Below are 15,882 nucleotides of genomic sequence, written 5' to 3' on the forward strand. Positions count from 1 at the left end.
CAGCTGCCATTTTTGTCCCTAACACAAATTTCTAATGTCACAATAAAGGTTTAAAAGTGCAAGTAGAAAAATTAAATATTTCACTGGACTGTATTCATTCAGCAAATTATCTATCTTTAACATCTCCATTATTTTCATTTGAAGGTCTTGATCTCTTCCTAAACCTTGACATTTTACCCCCACAGCTAAATAGGCAGTCTCCAAATGAGGGTGGTGCCAAACAGACAAACAGAATATTGTTGAACTGATTTTCTTCAAATAACTTTAAAGACACATGAGATTTCAAAGGCTCTGTGGAAAAAAATGTCATGGAAGCATTTCTGAATATACACTTGTTGCTTTTGTTTTGCTTTGTATACATTGTAAAAAGCCAATTAATTGGGCCAGCAAAAGATTGGTATAATTTACATGATTTATCATGTTTAATGTTTTTCAAAAACAAACCAACTTTCAGCTAGACCAACTTAGAATATATACTCAGAACTTTATACCAATATGATGCCTTGATTCCACGAAATATGATCTTTTCCCTAACTTGGAAGCGACTTCCTTTTCCAATGTTACTTCCATTTTTAAATGTCTTTGCTCTATTGCACACTTTTAATTTTATTTTAACTTTATAATTTCATTAAAATGCCCTTTTATTGTGTGCCTTTCAACAATTCTACTTTCCTGCATTTAAAAAGACAGAACAATTAAAAAGGTATTCAGAAACAAAACACTGTTGTATTTTTAACTTCAAAAGTTTTTGCTTCAGCAAAGTTGCTTATTCATTATTAATTATTCAATATTATTCATTTGCATTGCACAAAAATAGTTCAGTGTATCATCACCATAAAACTCAAAAATCTCTATCAGTGTTAGTGACCTGTCATAGGATCAATGATAAAAACCTGTTTCCAAGCTATCTAAATAATGCACTGAACCAATGGAAGTATACATTTATTGCAGAGATTTACTTTAATTGTCTTTCTTTATAATGAATGCCTCCCCCAGCTTTTCATTGATACAATTTGCCAATTTTCACTGAATACTGAAGTGCCTCAGAGATTGGGCTGCAGGAAAACTGACCAGTATATTGCATGGAGTGCCTTCAAAGATTTCCACTGATCTGGATGATACACTAAATTTGAAGACTTTTAGAAAGATTTATAGCTTACCTTCGGTCCCAAGAATTCATTCCCATGTCATTAAGAAACAGTCTACAGTAGTAAAAGGGTGCCTGAGGTTCCTGATGAGTAGATTCTTTTTGACTGGCCACACTCATACAATGATCCTTGCTCCACCTACAAATGTATTCCTCCTCCTGATTGCTTTGTCTCATTATAGTATCCATGATGTTCTTTTCCTGATCACTATTCATTCCAATTGGTGGTGGTGCTGGTTCACTGAGTCCCAGCCGTGGATGTGGCAAGCATTCTGGACTGGTGTCAACTAAGTTTTCAAGCAGCTGATCAAGATTATCTTGTTCTATTTGATGAGCACTGCAGTCAGGCTTCTGCATGTCAGGCTGACCATCAACCACAAAAGTAACATTTGTACTTGGGGATGCCCTACTGTCTTTAGAACAGGTCATTGGATTGCTAAATGGACAATACAGAATCCGACCATCCCAAGAATACTTTCCAGAGATATCACGGACAATCACCCTCACATCCGATGCAGGTAGGCTTGGCTCACTACCAGACGTCCTTTCTAACATTACTGCTTCAGCAGGAATTTGAAGGTAGGAAATTAGGGTGCTGTCATTGAGCACAAAAAGTTGCAAATTTGGGCTTTTGAAAACCTCTGCAGATAGGTCTGATGATTCCACATAAGGGTTGTCATGATTCTCACTGATGAGGCTATGAAGTATGGCAGGACCTCCTCTGAGTGGATAATGACCTAAATGATTAATCAGGTGTGTCATTACCATACGTGCAGTAAGAGGGATCAACTCCAAACTTCTCCTCTTCTTACCTGTAATGAGCAATAACAAAGAATATTAAAATACATAAAACAATGCATCTCAATTTAACACCATGTTAAAAAATAGCAACCTTAATATTTATTTTTCTCTTTTCCTAGCCTGACCAGATTACATCTGTATTTTATAAATCAGATCATTTGAATGGATCTGTCCAGCCTAATATACACTGAGTTTTTGCATGAACTTCTGACCTCAAATCTGGGCAAAAAACACAGATGTACCTGCAAACTTTCCAGAACAGCAGCTGCAAGCCAGACTACAAATGTCAAGACCTTCTGGCCAACGCCACCAGCAAAAGTGATAGCCAGACTTCAAGATCCATAGAGATTCAGACCCTCTGTTGCAATACCGATCCAGGTAGAATGCACGTCACCAACTTTTTCCAGTTTGTATGCTTTCATGAGACTGAAATTCATTGCTGGAAATGCCCCTCAATGGAAGTAATTATTGTGGAAGTGGCAGTTACAAGGTACAATGACTAAAACAGTGTTTTCTCCTTCACCATTTAGCAAGATAATTTCAATGTTCCTTTTTTTCATGGTACAGTTTCAGACGACGACGACGAGGTCACAGCCAACAGGGAATGCAAAAAAAAATAGGCTTTTATCTGGAAGCACCTATTTAATTTGTCAATTTTACAAGCAAGAAAGAAAATTATGCTACATCTATCTTGAAGTTTAGCAACCCACTTTCTCTCCTCATTCCTTGTTGAGAATAATAACCCTGCACTAAAATGCTGCTGTGCACCTGTTTGCAACCAAAATTATGCTTTGCCAAAATGAAATGAGCTGTTCTGAATGCAAGCTTGCATCAGTACGTGGGCCACAATGGAGTTCTGAAAACTAGCCTGTCAGAACTAAGCCCCAATATGACAAACATATTTCATTGGTGTTATGTTCTGTGCATTGCAATGACAAGCCATAATCCCCAAGTACGGTTGTACATATTGCACTGGTGCCTTGGAAATGGGGAACAGTTGCAAAGGGGAGAGTGAATGGCGCACAGCCTCACGACTGCTGTTTGTGATTTTGAACCAAGTGAGTGTCATTTTAAATAAAAAGAGCAACAAACAATCTGCTGAAAGAATTCAATGGGTCAAACAGCATCTGTGGGAGGAAAGGAATTATCAGGACTGATGCAGGGTTTCGACCTGAAATGTCGACAATTCCTTTCCTCCCACAGATGCTGCTTGACACACGGAGTTCTTCCAGTAGATTGTTTGTTGCTCCAGATTCCAGCATCTGCAGTCTCTTGCATTTCCAGTTTTAAAAAAAGGGGTTTGTTGAGTGGTCTGTACAGATCATTTTCACTGAACTCATTTACATGTCATAGAACACTACAGCACAGAAAACAAGCCATTCGACCCTTCTAGTCTGTGCCGAAACGGTATTCCGCTAGTCCCATTTACCTGCACCCAGTCCACAACCCTCCAGACCTCTCCCGTCCATGTATCCATCCAATTTATTCTTGAAACTCAAGAGTGAGCCTGCATTTACTACATCAGATGGCAGCCCATTCCATACTCCCACCACTCTTTGAGTGAAGAAGTTCTCCCTAATATTCCCCCTAAACTTTTCCCCTTTCACCCTAAAGCCATGTCCTCTTGTACTTATCTCTCCCAATCTAAGTGGAAAGAGCCTACTTGCATTAACTCTGTCTATACCCCTCATAATTTTGTAAACCTCTATCAAATCTCCCCTTATTCTTTTGCGCTCCAAGGAATAAAGTCCTAACCTGTTCAATCTTTCCCTGTAACTCCTGAAGACCCAGCAACATTCCAGTAAATCTCCTCTGCACTCTTTCAATCTTACAAATATCCTTCCTATAGTTAGGTGACCAGAACTGCACACAATACTCCAAATTTGGCCTCACCAATGTCTTATACAACCTAACCATAACATCCCAACTCCTATACTCAATACTTTGATTTATGAATGCTAGGACGCCAAGAGCCTTCTTTACAACCCTTTCTACCTGCGACGCCACTTTCAGGGGATTATGTATCTGATCTCCCAGATCCCTTTGTTCCTCTGCACTACTCAGTGCCCAACCATTTACTGTGTATGTCCTACCTTGATTTGTCCTTCCAAAATGCAACACCTCACACTTGTCTGCATTAAATTCCATCTGCCATTTTCTGGCCTATTCTTCCAGTTGGTTCAGATCCCTCTGCAAGCTTTGAAAGCCTTCCTCGCTGTCCACTACACCTCCAAACTTAGTATCATCAGCAAACTTGCTGATCCAATTTACCACATTATCATCTAGATCATTGATATAGACAACAAACAACAATGGCCCCAGCACAGATCCCTGAGCCACACCACTAGTAACAGGCCTCCAGTCTGAGAAACAATCATCCACTACCAGTCTGTCTTCTCCCATGCAGCCAATTTCAAATCCAGTTTACAACCTTTCCATGAATACCTAGTGTCTGAACCTTCTGAACTAACCTCCCATGAGGGACCTTGTCAAAGGCCTTACTAAAGTCCATGTAGACAACATCCACAGCCTTTCCTTCATCTACTTTCTTGGTAACCTCCTCAAAAAACTCTAAAAGATTCATTAAACATGATCTACCATGCACAAAGCCATGCTGACTATCCTTAATCAGCCCTTGGCTATCCAAGTACTTGTATATCCGATCTCTCAGAACACCTTCCAATAATTTACCCACTACTGATGTCAGGCTCACTGGCCTGTAATTACCTGGTTTACTTTTAGATCCTTTTTTAAACAATGGAACTACATGAGCTACCCTCCAGTCCTCCGGCACCGCAACAGTGGCTAAAAACATTTTAAATACATCTGCCAGGGCCCCTGCAATTTCTACACTCATCACAAGATCACAAGACAAGGGAGCAGAAGTAGGCCATTCGGCCCATCGAGTCTGCTGCAAGGAAAAGGGAAAAAAGAAAAAGAAATGAGAAATGGGGGGGAAGGGAGGAAAAAAAACTATTCTAACCCCAATTTCCAGCCTTATCCCCATATCCCTTGATACCCCGACTATTTAGATATCTATCTCTTCCTTAAACGCCTCCAATGATCTGGCCTCCACTGCTGTACCTGGCAAGGAATTCCACAAATTAACCACCCTCTGGCTAAAGAAATTTCTCCTCATCTGTTTTGAAACTTACCCTCTAATTCTAAGATTGTGCCCTCTGGTCCTGGACTCACCCACCAAGGGAAACAGCCTAGCCACATCTACTCTGTCCAGTCCTTTCAACATTTTAAATGTCTCTATGAGGTCCCCTCTCATTCTTCTGTACTCCAGTGAGTACAGTCCAAGAGCCGACAAACGCTCATCATATGTAAGCCCTTTCATTCCAGGAATCATCCTCATAAATCTCCTCTGAACCCTCTCCAACATCAGCACATCCTTCCTAAGATATGGGGCCCAAAACTGCACAGTATTCCAAATGGGGCCTCACCAGTGCCCTGTAGAACCTCATCAACACTTCCCTACTTTTATATACTATACCTCTCAAAATGAATGCCAACATAGCATTCACTTTCCTTACTGACGATTTGACCTGGTGGTTAACCTTTAGGGTATCCTGCACGAGTACCCCCAAGTCCCTTTGTACTTCTGTACTTTGAATTTTCTCTCCTTCTAGATAATAATCTGCCCATTTATTTCTGTTTCCAAAGTGTACAACTGCACATTTCTCAACATTGAATCTCATCTGCCATTTCCTTGCCCATTCTCCTAAACTATCTAGGTCTCTCTGCAACCTTCCTGTCTCCTCAATACTCCCTACTCCTCCACCTATCTTGGTGTCATCCGCAAACTTAGCCACAAAACCACTTACTCCATCATCTAAATCATTAATGTACAAGGTAAAAAGAAGCGGCCCCAACACCGACCCCCGCGGAACACCACTAGTAACCGGTGGCCAACCAGAACGAGATCCTTTTATTCCCACCTGTTGCTTCCTGCCAACCAGCCAATGCTCCACCCATTCTGTTATCCTACCTGTAATTTCATGACCTCTCATCTTATTAATCAGTCTCTTATGTGGCACCTTGTCGAAGGCCTTTTGAAAATCTAAATACACAACATCTACCGCCTCTCCCTTATCCACCCTACCTGTGATTTCTTCAAAAAACTCCAATAGGTTGATCAGGCAGGATCTTCCCTTAACAAAACCATGTTGGCTAGGACCTATCTTGCCTTGCACCTCTAGGTATTCCATAACTCCATCCTTGAGGATAGATTCCAATAACTTTCCAACCACTGACGTCAGACTAATAGATCTGTAATTTCCTTTATGCTGCCTCCCACCTTTCTTACACAGCAGAACTATATTTGCAACCCTCCAGTCCTCCAGAACCATGCCGGAGTCTATCGATTCCTGGAAAATTATCACCAATGCCTCCGCTATCTCTAAAGCCACCTCCTTCAGAACCTGGGGATGCACCTCATCCGGTCCAGGAGATTTATCAATCTTTAGCCCATTTAGTTTTCCTAGCACCTTCTCTCTAGTAATCTTAACTGAACTCAGTTCCATTCCGTGAGACTCCTAACTAACCGGCACATTGCTGATGTCCTCCATAGTGAAGACCGATGCAAAATACTCATTCAGTTCCTCTGCCATCTCTTTATCATCCATTATAATCTCTCCTGCACCGTTATCAATTGGTCCTATATCAACCCGTGTCTGTCTTTTACTCCTTATATATTTAAAAAAACTCTTAGTACCCTTATGAATGTTATCCACCAACTTCCTTTCATAATTCATCTTTTCTTTCCTAACGACCTTCTTAGTTTCTTTCTGCAGGTTTTTACAAGTTTCCCAGTCTTCTGTTTTCCCACTAATTTTTGCTTCCTTGTATGCCCTCCCTGTTGTTCTTATTTTAGCCTTCACCTCTCTCGTTATCCACATTTGTGCCTTTTTCCATTCAAAACCTTATTTTTTCTTGGAATATATCTATCCTGCATTTTCCTTATTTTTTTTTTAGAAATTCCTTCCATTTCTCCTCCGCCGTCCCTCCAGCTAGCTTACTCTTCCAATCAATTTGGGCCAACTCCTCTCTCATACCATTGTAATATCCTTTGTTCCACTGAAATATCGATACACCAGTTATCAGCTTCTCCTTCTCAAATTTGAAACTGAACTCAATCATATTATGATCACTAGTTCCCAGTGGATCCTTTACCTTTAGTTCCCTAATCACCTCCGGTTCATTATACAGCACCCAATCTAAAACAGCCGATCCCCTGGTGGGCTCATCAACAAGTTGCTCCAAAAAACTGTCCCGTAGACATTCCACAAACTCACTCTCCTGAGTTCTACTGCCTTGCTGGATTTCCCAGTCCACCTTCATGTTAAAATCCCCCATAATTATCTTCACATTGTCACTCTGGAATGCTTTTTCTATCTCAAACTGCAACTTATCGTCCACTTCCTGACTGCTATTTGGGGGCCTATATATAACTGCTACGATTGTCCTTTTACCCTTGCTATTTCTTAGCTCCACCCATAAGGATTCCACCTCTTCTGACCCAATGTCCTTCCTTTCTATTGATTTTATATCACTACTAACCATCATGGCCACACCTCCCCCTCTGCCTGCCCGCCTCTCTCTCATCTTTCTCAATGTCCAAGGAAATATCTTGTCAGACCTGGGGGATTTATCTACCTTTATTCGCTGTAAAGCAGCAAGCACCTCCTCCTCCTTAATCTCTATATGTTCCATGACACTATTGCCTGTTTCCCTTCCTTCCATATCCACGATGCCAGTTTCCTGAGTAAATACTGATGCAAAAAAACTGTTAAAGATCTCCCCCATCTCCTGAGGCTCCACACATAGCCGACCACTCTGATCTTCTAGGGGACCAATTTTGTCCCTTACTATCCTTTTACTCTTCATATACTTGAAGAAACCCTTCGGGTTTACCTTCACATTACCTGCCAAAGCAACCTCATGTCTTCTTTTTGCCTTCCTGATTTCCTTTTTTAGTATTTTCTTACTTTTTCTATACTCAAGTACCTCATTTGTTCCTAGTTGCCTATACCTGCTATACACCTCTCTCTTTTTCTTAACCAGATCACCAATATCCCTTGAAAACCAAGGTTCCCTCTGCTTGTTAACTTTGCCTTTAATCCTGGCAGGAACATGCAAACTCTGCACTCTCAAAATTTCGCCTTTGAAGGTCTTCCACTTACTGGGCACATCCTTGCCAGAAAACAACTAGTAGGAGCTTGCCAGAAGAAGGCAGTTGGATCTTTAGCACTAAATCCCGTCAAAGGGCCGGAACAAGCTTTCCCCTTACCCACTCCCAAGCAACCACTCCAATGAAACAACTGAAAAAACCTACAAAGGTGGTTCAGCTTGGCAGGACGTTACTGCTGTCAAGAGCCAAATATTTCTAATATGCAGAACATTCCAAAACTAATTAACTAAAAATTAAATTATGATAAAAAGTAAAAGCTCAAGCCCTAAAAACAATTAAATAAGTTTCAAAAGAAACTATAAACATTTAATCTCAATTTTTTTTGCAGACATCCTCCTCCACTGAAATGAACTTATTTGGAATTAGATGTTACATTTTGAGAAGACAAATCATGGTAGGACTTTCATAGTGAATGGTAGGGGCCTGGGGAATGCTGTAGAACAGAGGTACCTCGGACTACAAGTACATGGTTCCCTGAAACTGGTGGCACAGGGAGACAGCTGGTCTTCATCAGTCAGGGCATTGGGCATTGAAGGTGGGACGTCATGATGCAGTTGTACAATACATTGGTGACGCTGCATTTGGAATATTGTGTTCAGTTTTGGCCACCCTTCTACAGGAAAGATGCCTTTAAGCTGGAAGATTGCAGAAAAGATTTATGAGGATGTTGCCAGGACTTGAGGGACCGAGTCATGGAGAGAAGTTGAGCAGGCTAGGACTTCATTCATTGGAACGCAGAAGGATGAGGGGCGATCTTAAAGAGGTGTATAAAATCATGTCTTTTTCCCAGGGTTGGGCAATCAAGAACTGGACGGCATAGGTTTAAGGTGAGAGGGGAGAGATTTAACAGGTACTCGAGGGGCAACTTTTTCACCCAGAGGGTGGTCCATATATGGAATAAGTTGCCAGATGAAGTGGTTAAGACAGGTGCATTAGCAACATTTAAGAGGTCACTTGGACAGGTACATGGATAGGAAAGGTTTAGAGGGTTATGGACCAAATGGGCATCTTGGTTGGCACGTACCAGTTGGACCAAGGGCCTGTTTCCATGCTGTATAACTCTATGACTCTAATGGAAAATTATCTGTGCCAAATCTGACCCTGTATAGGTTCTGAGGGTAGACTCCATACTATAAATGGTGCTTGGAACTTCCATGTTTACACAAGCATAAGCAGTAATCCCAAAATGCATTTCCAGCTCATTAATTGTCCAATAGGTTTGATGATTTTTATTGTAAACTTCTACTTTTCAAAATCAAATCAAAATTCTCCCAATGCTAGTTTTGATGTTCATCTTTTCTTTGATCTTACTTCAATCAAAACCAAAATCTGGAAATGGTAGTAAAACACCTATTTTATTTAATACATGAATATGCTGCATCGGTTTGCATGGAGCCGTGATGCCCGGACTCAAAATACCAATATATAATTCAACTAAATAATTAATTTGTAAATGCATTCAAATCATTGGTAATCAGTTAATAACCATGACTGGACGTATCATGTAACAACATTTAACACAACTTAAAAATCCTTGCAAACAAAAAATGGTACTCCAGCCAAAATTTTCCAGTCAGCATTGCATTAAGACCAGTGTTAATCTGAAGTGGGTTAATTCTTGCATTAAGATAATGTGAAATGGAAAATCTAGATCATACACTCAAAACTATTTCCCTTTAGTTTAAGGTCTGTGGCTGTGATAGTACCAAACCATCATTTTTGAATTAGTGTATTAACATCCCCAGGAACAGAGTTTATTTCCATAAAAGAATTTCTTTAGCCTTCAATAAAGTGGAACAGCTTCAATTGGAGATATCTTGAGAACTGCAATTCAGCAAGAAATATTCTACATGTGAAACACTTACTTTCAGTGACAGTAAGAAGGCTGCCTAAATCTCTTGGGACATATGAATGTGTTGGTTCAGAATTTTTGACATTTCCCAATGTCAAAAATGGATCATATTCTGTAGAAGAGACATCTGCAAGAGTCAGGAGGTATTGACTTTGTTGGGTAAAGAGGTTAGAGCCATAAACACAGGAGTGCAATACCTGTAAAACAAAAAGCAACAGATGGGTACAATGAATCCCATACACAGTTATGATCTGATTCATTGAGCTAAGTTTATGAGTTACCTGACACTGCAGCTTCTGTTAACTTATTTAGTAAACAACACAATGAAATGGCAGCACCATTTCTCTTTCTGTCAATCCCATGTTGCTCTGCTCCTCCAGGACCTAATTAAAAGCAAAGCTGACGCACAGTGACTAATCACATCTAAGACTGCATCTCTGGCACTGCATTTACAAGCATGTGAACAATGTAAAGTTCATCCTTAATTAAATAAAGATAAAGTGAATTCTTAATGTGATAATCGATGGAATGCTATTCAAGATTTACTTGGAATCATTTTATTTCCACCAATCGTGTCATTTCTTATTTCTAAAAATGACAAGGTAAACCAGCAATTCAAGTCTGAATTACAATAGGTTCAAAACTTTGATATTAAAACTCTTGAGGACTTCTCTTAGGAAACTAACCTTGATTAAAAACTTAAAGGAAAATAAAAATAGAAACAATTTTAAACAAAATGTTTAAAGCTAGCTACTTATGAATAAACTTGTTACTTAATACAGCCCAACAACCAATTGTTTTAAAACATAAATGTCTCTCCTCATTGGGGCCTTGCCGATCGTATCTTTTCATCACTGGGTCATTGGATTGAATCTATACAAGCTAAGTGAATAAATATCCCCTCACAACAAAAACAGTCTGTCTTTACAATGCGTTCACGAAACAAAACTATTTAAACTAATAGTATAATCAGAAACCTCACAGTCATAAAGCTAATTACAGCAGAAAATGAAAAAAAGGTATCATGTTGATTCAGTGATGGTCTGTGATATGTATCCTTCACGCAAGTTCTTGGATAATTCACAGCCCAGTCATGGTCCAAGACCTACTACACCTTCATCCCTCCTGTAAATAAGGATGCTGCTATATCTGGGCTACTCTTCATAGTTGGCTTCACTTCATTAAGTCTCTTTGGCCCTAGACATGCTGAAACAAAGTGGAGAAACTGGCTCCAGGATGCATTTACAAAATGTGTAAAATTCCAGTAACAATTTTGCAAAAAGCAGAGCTGAATGCTGTTTTAATAAGAATCATATTAAAGCATGAATATTGGACTGAAGATTGTGATACAATAAAAACTGTACAAAGACCATTACTGTTGGAATTTGGTATTGGTTTATTATTGTCACATTTACCTAGATACAGTGAAAAGCTTTTGCATGCCATCCATACAGATCAGGCCATGTATAATTACATTGTGGTAGTAAAAAGAAAACAGAAAGCAGAATATAGTGTTGCATTTACAGAAAAAGTACAGTGCAGGTAAACAAATAAAGTGCAAGGGCTACAATGAGGTAGAGTGGGAGATCAAGAGTTCAGCTTATGAGAGGTCCATTCAAGAGTCTGATAACAGCAGGATAGAAGCTGTCCTTCAGCCTGGTGGTAGGTGTTCTCAAGCTTTTGTATCTTCTGCAAGGGGAGGAAGAGAGAATGATTGGGGTGGGAGGAGTCCTTGACAACATTGGCTGCTTCCTGAGACAGCAGGAAGTGTAGACGGATTTGGTGGAGGGGAGGTTGGTTGGCACGATGGACTGGGATGTGTTCACAACTCTCTGCAATTTCTTGTGGTCTGGAGCAGAGCAGTTGCCATACCAAGCTGCGATATATCCAGATAGGTTGCCTTCTATGGTACATCTATAAAAATTAGCAAGAGTCATCGGGGACATGCTGTATTTTTGCAAATAATATAACTATTGGATGTTCACTTTGTGGGTTTAGTAACATGGGTTATGTTTTGCTGATCTCCCAGACCCCAACTGCTTGATCCTAGTATCTGTTAATTGCTTCTGGTTCTCACATTTTTTATTCCTGGCTCAAGATTGCTGGCCTTCAACTCTCTTTCATCTCATTGATATTTTGTGCTCTCCTATTATGGCAGAGTGAAAGACTGGGTATTGTGCTGGTTTGCACTGGGAGTGAGGGACCATGGTCCGAGAATTGGATATTCAATCTGACCTCAATGAAGAAAGGAAATAAGTTCTTCACATGGGTGAGATTTTAAGTGCCCTGATCCAAGTCTCATGAGGATTCAATAAATATCTAACCATGTGGGAGATGGCTAGTGATTCAGAGAACTTGAAGATGACAAAGGGATAATTAGATAACTACTTTGTCAAAAGGAGGCTTTGCCTAGCCAAGTCAAAATCATCACAAATTAAGCAGTGGACTAAAAAACATATTAGCCCAAATACTCGTGCAATTATTGAAATTACAAACCCAAATTTATGGTTTTTACTGCCAATTTTGATTTTTACCAGGCTGGCATAATAGTGTAGCGGTTAGCATAATGCTTTACAGCGCCAGCGACCCGGGTACAATTCTGCCCATTGTCTGTAAGGAGTTTGTACATTGTCCCCGTGTCTGTGTGGGTTTCCTCTGGGTTCTCCGGTTTCCTCCCACATTCCAAAGACGTACGGGTTAGGAAGTTGTGGGCATGCTACATTGACGCCGGAAGCATGACAACACTTGCGGGCTGCCCCCAGAACACTCTATGCAAAAGATGTATTTCACTGTGTGTTTCGATGTACATGTGACTAATAAAGATATCTTAACAATGTATCAGGTTCCGAGATCCAAAGTGGGCTTGATATATGGGTAATTTTGCAGGGACAGATTACAGGCCAAGGCAGAAAGGAATGGCAGGATGAAAAAAAATCAGAAAGCAACTGAAAATATGTAGTTAAAGTCAAAAAGGGAGACGGATGGCTAGTGATTCAGAGAACTTGCTGATGACGACAAGGGGATTTATATGCATGAACAAAGGATTAAATACAACAATTTGCAGTAACGAGAGTTAAAGACAAGCTAATGAACAGTTTTTAAGGACTTGAGTCCCTTTAATTCCCATCACTTTTGTTTGTTTCCCTTTAAAAAAATACTATATAATGATCAATCTTGCCAATGTGCTCTTCTTTAAAGCTAATTTTCACTGAGGTGCAACTGTTAGCCCTCTCAGTAATCATATAATTGAGGTTCACGTTATAACTCAAACATGAACTGTTGATTGCCCTATAATCAAAGAGTTTGCTAGTGCTGAATAAAGGCAACAAAATAACAGAGAGGACAGAGGATAACATTACAAGAGTACTACTCAAGTAATTGTTCTGTTTCGAGAAAGAGCACTTGCTTATTGTGAGGCAACCTGGAAGAGGCATTTATTATCGTAACTACAAGAAGCCACAGGAATTTGTAAGACAGCAAAATTTCATACAAGGATATTCTGAAGAAATGCTTTGGTGTTTTCTTCCCCCACTGTTTTTCATACTGACCGTTTTCCATTCAAGACAAATCCATACACAGCTACATCCTGTTGCTAACAAGGAGAAAAGTGAGAAAGTGCAACTAGGTTTTACTCACTGACAGATTACATAAAGAAACAAGAGCCCATTATTCAATCTTCAGAGAGAAATTGGCACAATTCAGCACACTTGAAGCCAATTGAAGCTCTTTGCTCAGATTACAAAAAGTAATTCTTTATAGCACCTTAGTGCACCTTAAACTTACATGCTTATGCATGTTGACTCAAGGCAAAGTTAGAGCCATTGAAAGTAAAGAATATTAACTGGCCCAGAGGCTAATACAATTTAATGACAAATAATATGCATCTAATTATGAGCATTAGTTTACATGAAGTATATCAAAGATAAATACTGAGTAAAATGCATATCAAAGTCAATGACAAGAAGTGTGAAACTGTTCATCTGACATAACCTTTAATGACTCAGAACAAAGCAAGCTGTTAAGACCATGGCATCAGTCACCATTCTGAAAGATGTATCTGATAATCTTGGCTCTTGCTCTTTTCCCAAAACTGTCCAAATTTTTCCTTTTCAAGTATTCATTGAATGCTTTTTGAAATGTACTTATAAATCTGCTTCCAGCACCCCTTCAAACAGTACATGATAATAACCACATTCATTTGAAAATAAACAAAATTGCATGTGCGTAAAAATATGAAATAAAACAAAAACATGCTGGAAATATTCTGCAGGTCAGACAGTATCCATGGAGAGTGAAAAAGTGTTTCAGGTCAATGACCCTTCACAACCTTGATGTGGAATCATTAACTGAAATGTTAACTCTGTTTCTCTCTGCACAGATGCTACCTGATCTGATATACATTTCCAGTAATTGTTTTTTCAATCCAATGTTCTTTGGCATTCAGTCAAAATGAAACAATACTTTGATCAAAATTATACAATTTCTCACTATGTAAAATCATAGTTTTTGATTCTTTCCTTGAAGGTCAGTTATCTTCATGGGACTGAACCAAATGCAGTAATAAAATTGTCTCCATTAAGTTGCATATTTCCAATTAAAACAATATCACTGGGCAAAATCTGCAATTAATCAGTAATGTTTCCCAAAGTTGACTAGCAAAAACAAGTTTATATTGCATTTAACACAGTGCTATAGTTGAGAGAGAAAGTTATCCAATCAATCAAAGCATAAACAAGTTCTGCTCAATGTTTCATGCAGTGATTGGGGAGCAATTACAATAGAAAGAGACAGTTAATGGCCTCAGTTTTTAAACCACATTGTGGAAGCTGGCAAAGTTAAAACAGGCAGGAAAAAACAATGAAAGGGTCAATATCATCAACAGAATGAAGAAAAGCATGTGAACAAAGTAATACTTGTTAACATCATAATATGCTAAATCAAATTCATAGACCTGCTAATGCTTAAAATAGCCAAGAAGGTCCCTCACTCAGTAGAACTAGATCTAATGACAGGCACGGTAATGTAGCGGTTAGCGTAATGCTATTACAGCGCCAGAGAACCGGGTTCAATTCCGGCCACCATCTGTAAGGAATTTGTACATGCTCCCCATGTCTACATGGGTTTCCTCCGGGTGCTCCGGTTTCCTCCCACATTCCAAAGACGTATGGGTTAGGAAGTTGTGGGCATGCTATGTTGGTGCCAGAAGCATGGCAACACTCACAGGCTGCCCTCAGAATACTACGCAAAAGATGCATTTCACTGTGTGTTTCGATGTACAGGTGACTAGTCAAGATACCTTAAAAAATCTTAAAATGCACCTTGTGAATTATAGCATCTTGTAGGTACTTATCAGCGGAATACCACATAGAATTTCTCAAGGCTTTTCACTTTTTGGATAATACGTGTTGGTAATGATTCTATATTGCATTTAAGTTAATCCTCCCTCCACCCTAACACAGGTTACCCTTTTCTGTACTCCCTCTCCTCCAACCAACTCCCACTACTCCATGCCACTCTCCCTCCAGTGTAAAGACATTCCAAATAAACTAAAATCAAATTATGATGCAATTTGTTCGTGGTGAGTTATTATAACTGATTTTCATGCATAATGTGAATGTTGTTCAATAAACTCACATTTGTAGCACAATGGCCTTCAGTAATGGAAGTTCTAAACTATTGGACAATAAGAGGCATACATACCCTGTATATATAGTCTAGTAATGGTGCTTGGCGTGCCATTTGGTCTTCCATCAAAGCTGCACTAATAGGCTCCAATAAGGCATCCACAGACATTGCCATACACCAATCCAAGAGACAGAGTAGTAGAGATACTATTAACTGGAAGGAAATATAATGCAGTGCTCTGCATTAGTTTCAGTCTGAAGT

General features: G+C 39.5%; 1 protein-coding gene across 1 annotated transcript in view; it reads right to left on the reverse strand.

The window, feature by feature from the left end:
* The window catches only part of ralgapa2 (Ral GTPase activating protein catalytic subunit alpha 2), a 355,144-nt gene that overhangs the window by 154,904 nt on the left and 184,358 nt on the right, over window positions 1–15,882 (reverse strand). The window contains exons 32-34 of the mRNA XM_052010999.1: window positions 15,697–15,834; window positions 10,010–10,193; window positions 1,161–1,959 (exon numbers count right to left, since the gene is read on the reverse strand). Coding sequence (XP_051866959.1) covers window positions 1,161–1,959; window positions 10,010–10,193; window positions 15,697–15,834 — 1,121 coding nt within the window. The remainder of the gene's footprint in view (window positions 1–1,160; window positions 1,960–10,009; window positions 10,194–15,696; window positions 15,835–15,882) is intronic.

Source organism: Pristis pectinata, chromosome 3 (genome assembly GCF_009764475.1).
Source record: "Pristis pectinata isolate sPriPec2 chromosome 3, sPriPec2.1.pri, whole genome shotgun sequence".
NCBI lineage: Eukaryota > Metazoa > Chordata > Chondrichthyes > Rhinopristiformes > Pristidae > Pristis > Pristis pectinata.